General features: G+C 37.1%; 1 protein-coding gene across 3 annotated transcripts in view; it reads left to right on the forward strand.

Annotated features, from left to right (window-relative positions):
- Positions 1-8,208, forward strand: part of SENP7 (SUMO specific peptidase 7) — a 2,310,641-nt gene extending 2,302,433 nt beyond the window's left edge. For all 3 annotated transcript variants that reach the window (XM_044071599.1, XM_044071598.1, XM_044071600.1), the window contains exon 24: positions 7,415-8,208. In XM_044071599.1, coding sequence (XP_043927534.1) covers positions 7,415-7,537 — 123 coding nt within the window. In that variant the 3' untranslated portion in view covers positions 7,538-8,208. The remainder of the gene's footprint in view (positions 1-7,414) is intronic.
- Positions 8,209-8,881: the final 673 nt, after the last annotated feature.

Below are 8,881 nucleotides of genomic sequence, written 5' to 3' on the forward strand. Positions count from 1 at the left end.
TATTGTTTTATTTACTGTTACTTTGTTCCGTTTAGTATGCTTCTAAACATTAATGACATTATGTGCAGGATATATGCTTTACAGTCCATCCGCTAGTTTAACAAAGTCAAAAGTCTATTTCTTCTCAGCCGCTTGTTCTTGCAAAGCCATTTTTCACAAAAGTGATTAATGTCTTATAGTCTCCCATTTATTCAGTAATTTCAGTGTTGCTGGTCTTCTTTTTGGTTACCTACATCTCTAAACACCAGGCTCTGGTTAAAGTCCATGATACTGCTGCTGATTCTTCTAGTCAGCTTCTGTGTTTTTCTGTTTCTCAAGCATTTTCCTTTGGAACATTGGAAAAAGTTTCGCTGGCAAAGTCTGTTTATGAGCGATATTGTCAGAAGAATGAATAACAGAGTCCCCTTCTGCTTGCTGGCTAAACTTTTACTTCCTCCTTAGCCTGATGTGAATCAAAAAAAGTCTTTGTTCCTCCTACCTCTGGACATTCCCTGATTAGCGTGGTAAATTTTCTTCTCTTATGTCTGATGTACAGTGAATAATTATTTTCAAAAAACATTCTTTTTTTCTTCAATTTTTAATACTTTTCCCTTCCGTTACATTTTTGTCAGGATCATTTTTTTTCTGCGGGTATGATTGCATCTTTACTAATACATGTCTTGGCTGCTGTCTTATGGACAGGTTAGGAGCACACACTTGAGTCATTTCAGTTAACAAATCCTGCTATGGAATGCCAGTTTAGTTGCTTATGTATGCTTCCATAAAATGAATGCAGTCTGTTCCTTTCAGTTTATCTGATAACTGTAAGCCTATCAATACAGTAGAAAATATCAGGTTTTCTCTGCACACTTTGTCTTCTAACTCTACCATTGTGTGAAGCAGCTCTTCCTGAGAAGCCTCAGCCAGCCTTTTCTTAATGTCAACCTTTGCTATTTATTTATTTCACATCTGTTTGAAAAAACAACTGGGTCAAAAAGTGCCCATTTTCAGCAGAGACCCAGGGAGAAAAGCTCCACAATCACAATCTTTCAGAAATCAATTACAGATATTTTAAAATCACAAAGTATCATGTAACACTAAAAAATATAGGAGTGAAAAAATGTAATAAGAAAAACGGAGAACATGTTTCATAGTGGAGTGCAATGAAAAACAGTAATATGAGTTAAAGTATGCAAGAAAAAAAACATTAGTCATATTGTTTTTTTACATAGATTAGTATGCGATAAATGAAACGTGAGACAATTCTAATAATATTTATAGTATATAATTTATAATTTATATTTATTGATATTTAAAGCAGATATTAGAGATTACATGATTAGAGACAGTGAGGGGAAATTGAATGATGTCTTAGTATGAGAGAGGGTATTCATGTTAAGGTTATATAGAAGGAAGTAAGGATGGAGAAAAAAGGAGATTGTAAGAAGACTGCGGGGGGTGGCACAGTGGATCACATTGTCGCCTCACAACAAGAGGTGCCCTGTTTGATTCTTGGCTGGGGTGCCTTCTGTGCAGAGTTTTTCATGTCCTCCCTGTGTTCATGTGGGTTTCCTCTAGGTGCTCCCACATTCCAAAGCCATGCAGTAGGTGGATTGGATGCACTAAATTGGCCATAGGTGTGTGTGTGTGTGTGTGTGTGTGTGTGTGTGTGTATTTACGTACGGTGTAGAAGAACTACAGCGGCAGGGCTAGCCTCCCGGCGGTGTAAACCTTGGCTCTAGATGATTGTCATTGTTGAAGTGACACCCCGACCCCATTTACAAAAATAGGTAAAAAGGGTTGTGGATGGATGGATACAGGGTAGGGAATTTTTTTGCATTTGTAACAATTCATCTGACTTTGTAGTTAAAGCTTCTATTTTTCCCACCCTTATATTATTTGAATTGATATATTCCTTCAGTATTTGATTTATTTTAATCACCTCTGAGTACATTTGATTTATATTTTCCTCTAAATTGCTGGAAGCCATCTTTTGAACCAAAACTGAAGTTTGAACTGCTATTTACTGAACAGCTGCAGGATTCTTCCCAACCAGTGTTTTCTTTCACCTTTTCTGGTTGACTTTTTTCACGTTTTTCTACATTACTCTTAGCCGGCATCCAGGTAGTATACTTAGTAGCCAGTTACTGAGTTTTACTCATGCTCACAATTTCACTGGTCCTTTTTTCTCAATTTCTGTTTTCACACTGAGAAAGCTGAAATTAAGCTGTTGATCAGTGTGCAGCCATCTTGGAAGTCCCCCCAGCAACACATTAGTCTTATTGAATGGTCTCTTATGTACCTTATTAATGATCCTGCAACAGCACTGTCATTCTTTGCAAACACTCCTTCTGCCATTCAAGACACCCTTTTCCCATGTGTATGTAAGAGACTTAGAGGACAAGTATGCCCCTGGTGGTCACATATTATGAATCATATAAAACAAACGAGACATTGGGTGGAGTTCATGAAAGCAAAAGCAGAATGATAGAAATCTAAACCAAAATTACATTAACCTAAGAAAACAAACTAGTCTAGCCACTAGCACTGCTAAATCTACCTGCCTCCGTGAAAAATACCTATCAACTGTCTCTAATCCCAAGTTCTGGAAAGAACTTAAATTGCTTGCCTTATCCATATCACTCACCCCCCCCCCCCCAATTCTTTTAACAAAGGGAGCAAAAGTAGTAACCATGCAGAAGACTTTTAAATCTTTTATTCTATTGTCCATCCAGGACATCACTAACTAACTCATTCAGTCCTACTAATAATGATTAAATGACTTCACCAAACAACCTTACTCAAGTTCCTCTCTACACTCTTGCTGAATTTGCACCTACTTTCTACTTTTGAGAATTAACCATAAAATAAACCAAGAGCTTACTTAATAACCTTAAACAGTACTCGCCCAACCATCCCATTTTTCCTAGCACAGCTGAGAGCTGTATTGCCTAGCATCTTACATACATCTACAACTTATGTCTTGTTACTGGTATACTACCACCTGCATTAAAATATTCTATCATTATCCCCATTCCAAAAGTACCCTCCCCCAAGTCCCATAAAGATTGATGCCCTGTCTCTACTCTGTCCTTTGACTAAAATCTTTGAAAAGTTTCTCTATAAGCAAAGCAACTAGTTAAGAAGTAGTTAAGTTTGGCCCTCTTCAAAAGGAACCTTGACATTTGGATGGGAGATAGGAAAATCACCCCGGGGAGCACGTCAGTCACCCTGCTAGACAAGGGTCCAGGGAAATAAATATTGTGGGAAGAAATGGCCAAGGAATTGCTATTGCTAGGCTTGTAAAGGCCCTAGGGCTGATAACCTAGTAACAATCTATGAACCTATAAGAATATAAATAGTTATAGTCTCTATCTGACAAACAAGATGGCTTCAGAAATGCATTCAGCACTACAACTGCTGTTCTCACTGCTGATAACTCTATCTATTGTGTAACATGAATAAAAGTCTCATTACTGTTTTTTTGTGGATATAACTAGACCTTTGGAAACAGTTGACCATAACTTCTCCTCACCAAGCTAGCCAAACTTACCGTTAGTCAAATAAGTATTAAGTGGTTACAATGCTATGTTGAAAGTAGAACTTTTCAGTTTCATTCAAATAATCATGTGGCCGCTCAACATAGGAGTCTCTCAAGGTTCACTACTAGGACACATTCTCTTTTCCGTATTCATCAGTGACTTCCCAGTTGTCCATCCCTCATGAAACGTTACTCTATGGAAACAACATACCTACTCCTAGCTAATAAATGCCCACATACTTTGCAAGCATGTTTGCAACAATCCTTCAACAAGCTGTGCCAGTAAACCATAACAGAAACAATGTAATGCTGTTCTCTTCCCCTCATAAGCATTCTCATATACCCACAATTGTAATAAATATCCAAAACAATGTTATACCCACAGTCACATGATGTAAATACTTAGGTCTTACTCCGGATTGTTCCGTTACCTTCACTACCCATATAGATAGTATTTTGCACATAGTCCTCTCCCAGCTGAAGCTTTGTTGGAGAATTTCATAACTGCTTTCACTTGCCACTAGATTGGCCATAGCTAAAAATGTTCTTCCCAAAATGGAGTATGGTCTTCCTCTACTGACATTTCATTCTTCCTATAATATGAAACCACTTCAGACCAGCATAAACAAAATATGTAGATCTGCCCTTTTATTGGATACCCACACTCATTGCTGCCTTCTTCTACAAAAGGTAAATTGGCTCCCAGTAACTGAAAGATATGCCTGCCTACTTCACTAATATATAACATTTTAAACAATGGATACTGCCCCCCCCCCCCCATTAATAACTCTCATCCTTCCCATCAGAAGACCTAACTCCCTTAGAAAATCACAACCTGATTATATTTCCTTTCACAGACCACTCTTCATAACACTATTTGGTGAAATGGCCTTTTTGAAGGCTTGGTCCTGCCATATTGAGTAATCTTTGATCTGACCTAAAAGGCAAAGAAACTTACAGATTTCAAAACAACTCTTGTTGAGCCACCCCACTGTGTCACAGCATGTAAATGTTTTACAGATAGTAGCTAGCAGTTTTGCTGTCTACTCCTGTGTTTTCCTGGATTTATCAGCTAGTGTATCTGATCTATACAGCAAGCACTGATCATTATGTGTATTGTATTTTTTCTCCAGCATCCTGTATTGATATGTGCAAATTCCTGTTCTAATATAACTTTGCAAACTATTTACATTGTATCTACTTGTATATAATCTTAAATTTCATAAATGTGTATGTATACTATATAATGGTACAACTTTATATTTCTGTTCCACTGACTTTTGCCCATATAGGTCCAGGTTGTAGCTGAAGAGAGTCTTGACAGGTATGCCTACCCAATTAAATAGAAAGAAAGAAGGTTGGGTGTTCATCTTGGATTTTCTGTGGCTCTCACACTAAGTTGTTACCTTGGAAAGTGGGCTTCTCATTAGCCAGTTGAAGTTCAAAGATCATCTCTACACATTGAATGCTGTGGGGCAAAGCTATTCATGGTGCCTCACTTGATCCAGTCTGACAACCAGACCATCTTATGGGTAACTAAAAAGACATTCCCCCACAATGTTAACCCCTTTGCAGAGAACACGTGAGTTTGGTATTGTGCCATAGACAAGCAGTGTCACTTTCTCGATAATTCACAACCTAGGTGAAGTAAACATGCCGGTAGACTTCCCAAGTACTGCATTCTTCCAGTCTTTTTTACAAATGAGGATTCAATAGCTGCTTTTGATATTCTGGGACTGAGGCACCTGTAAGACTGTTTTTTGCCATTCATAAGCAGATGTTTCTTCGATTTTCTCACTGGAGCAAGGCTGAGATGGAATAGATTCCAAATTTCAAAATTCAAGGAAGAAAGACCAAACTTATTTTCATTAACCCTTGCTGGGTGAGAAGGTCTGATTTCAGCCACTGAAGTCACTGGTTGTACGGGAATTATTTCATTTTCATGACAATGAAACATAGCACAGATGGCATGTTATCTAGCTTCACTTCAGACCCTGATTCATGTTGCAGATCCTCTGGTCCCATCTGTCCTCCTGGCTTTGCTTATCACAGATAATTGTAGTGTACAAGAAGCCTTCTTCCCAATGATTGTACTCTGTGAAGTAGAGATGGTTCTGCATTGGGGAAAATATGTATCTTGTTTTACCCCAGTCATTTATAATGATGTTGGTGATTTAATTCCAGTCCCAGTTACTCCATGGTCAAGGTGCATGTGTATGCCATTTCTACCCATTATGACATTATGGACTGCAGAATTCTGGCCCAGCATTGGCTGGTCAAGTATTTCCCCGAAGGGATGTGCCCTCATTTCAGTAATGCATGTCCTCTGAATCTTGAAATGCAAAATTATCAGCCCAACTTTTATCCTCTGTTTGAACCTTCTAGTTTGGCAGCTTTGAAATTCTTAGGTAAAAAAATAAGGTTTTTTTTTTAGTGGCTGTAAAACCTTTCTGAAACCCTGCATGCCCTTATCTTTAAGTTACCATATCTGATCTTCCACAAGGATCGGGTGTCTCTTAGGAACATTCCATGCTTTTTCCCAAAAGTGGTGTCATAAGTGTTTTTAAGTCATTCAGAGTGAGTGCATTGTTTTTTGCCATTAAGTCATTGACCACTATTTGAAAGTGGTATGGTTAAAGGCATGGCTTTTTCCATGCTTCCTCCAAGAATATCTCCACTATGGACAATTCAACCATAGCTATGTGTTCATCAGATCACACCTTCAGTAAGCATTGCTAATTGGACTGCTACACTGAGCACTGTGCCTTCTTTGGTAGGTCTGTACTTTCAGACTTAGCCTTCTCAACTTATACCTTTTGCCTGTTATACGGCTTTTCCATCTTGGGTTTTAGTCGCTTTGGATTCAGAGCAACATATGGCTTTTCCATCTTGGGTTTTAGTTGCTTGGGATTCAGAGCAGTCTTACAGATGCAGTATACCTTTTACTTTATCAACTGATCTTGGAAGGGATGCTCATCATATTTGAATTAGAAATACCTCATTCCCACTATGTCTGAAGAGCCCCTTCATCCAAAAGCTCTAGATGTGAAATGCTTATTATTTTTTCTTTTTGCAGACAGGATGTTGCTTAGAGTTTGGGAACAAACTGGTAAGCTCAGGAGCTAGGTGCTCATCCCTAGTGATATTTCAGCCTGTGTCATACTAAAATGTGTGCTCTTCTAAGTACAGTAACTTTCTGGAAAAAATATGCTGAAATGGAAAGGAGTGAGGGATAACACAAGTCATAAGACCCACCAATGATGGTCTCCCATTGTATGTCTAATTTTATTTGTAAAGATGTGTTAGTTGTTGCTACTTTTTTCCATTCTTAAATTTTCTTTTTCGTGTGTGTGTGTGTGTGTGTGTGTGTGTGTGTGTGTGTGTGTGTGTGTGCGCGCACATGTGTATGTATACACATGCAATAATACCACAGTTAAGACTGATTTTAAGTGTCACATAATTTATCCTTGTATTTCATTTGTTTGGCTGGCAGTTGTTTTTATATTGGTTAGTAAAAATGCCTAACAACCAAATTTAGTGTGATATTTTGACTTTGAAGTTTCAAAATTCAAGATGTGGAGATCATCTGTACAACATACAGCACCTTGAATTATTTTCAGGCAGTGCATTGCCTCTTGGTTTATAGTAAACCCTTAAAAAATCTGCCATGACAATGAACATCCCCCTTTTACAAAATATGTATTTAACTCTTCTGGCTTGACTTTTGTAAACTGGTGTAATATTTTAGCACCACATAGCAAGAGCTTAATAAGAAAATATGGTCTAGTTTCTAAACCAGTGATTAGTTTCTGCTGTTAATTTTCTGCATTTGTGTTTAGTTTATTAACTTTGTCCATAATTTGCTTTAACCAGTGATTTCTGGTTTTCTTTTAGAGACCAATTTCCAATTTTGAATTTCCAGTACAATTGACAACATGGTTTCATCGTTCTGTAATAAAGAACAAGCGTAAAGAGATCCATGAACTGATTATGCAGTTGCACAAGGAGCAATGCTAGTAGTTACAGCAGTACATAATCACAGACATTTCTAAAGCTTAGAAGGTGGCAGCTTATTCTCAAAAGCTTTATACAGAGCTTGGGTTTACAGGAATCTATGAAGTCATCATCTTTAATCAGCTGCCTGTTGGGAAACTGGACAGTATGAATAATCCTCCGTGTTTAAAAATATTTACAGTTTGTAAATTTGCAGCAAGATGAAAATCTGTGAAAGCATTTTGTACAGTTTCAGGGGGTGGAAATATGAGATAAAAGCATCACAGAATAATTGCATTCTCTGTAATATATTTTATATTTAATAAGTATTTGTTACATAGATTTTAACCTAATTTCAAAGATTGTTCAGACTTGCAAAGTAGCAGCTGTAGCAGCACAGAGGTTCATAGTCTCTCTAGATTTATATATATTTTCTACATTTGAAAATGTTAACATTTTGTTTTAATCCTTTGTGGCTGGAATCACTTCTTGCTGCAGTCTGAAGTCGTCTTGTATTTATTTATTTAAAAAAAAATTTCTTTATTGTCATTGGATGTAGCATTTTGTGTTTCATATCGGTCCATTGCATCATGCAATCAGCAGTAGAATATCTCTTGTTTGTGCTAATATTGCAAAAACATTTATTTTCATTCTCATGTTTATGTAGCTTTTTTAATGAAGTTATATTGATTGAATATCCTAGGCCTTTTTTTATAATACCGCATGTCACAGTACCAGTTTCCATGTTCAGAATTTTATTATTAGGAATCAGAGTGCATATTCCAGACTAAAGAAGGCTGCTTTTTAAATACTGTCTCCCCAGTGCCTTCTAAGTTGGCCAGAATCCATGGCAGATGATATTATTGCAGTGATCAAGGATTATAGCCAGAAACATGTAGTTTTGGAATTGGAATTTTGAGCATATTGCCACATTGGTGCTGTTATCAGCAGTTCTACAAGTCTTTCATTGTTAATTAGAAAACAAAGTGAAAATTTAAACGGTGGCTCTTTAAGTATCTCAGAAGCTCATCTGTTCAGCATAAATGCACTTATTGACAAATTACTGTGACATTATTCAGACAGTGGGTTATAATGTGAACTGTAAATGACTCTGAGAAGATAGTTTTTATTAATTCTCTCAGGTCTTATATTACAGTGTCTGACAAGCAGATGCTCAAATAATTGAATGCTCACTTTAGATAATCTTGTACATAATGCTGTTATTAACATTGTCTCCTATTATTTAAGAAATCTTGTAGGTCTTACAACAAGGGACTCTTTATAATAGACTGTTTTCTACTATTTCCCAGTGCCCTGTTACTATGTAGTCACTTTTCTTATCTCTCCCTGTTGAGTCACATGAAGCAC

Source organism: Protopterus annectens, chromosome 5.part0 (genome assembly GCF_019279795.1).
Source record: "Protopterus annectens isolate FY-2018-M chromosome 5.part0, PAN1.0, whole genome shotgun sequence".
Lineage (NCBI taxonomy): Eukaryota > Metazoa > Chordata > Ceratodontiformes > Protopteridae > Protopterus > Protopterus annectens.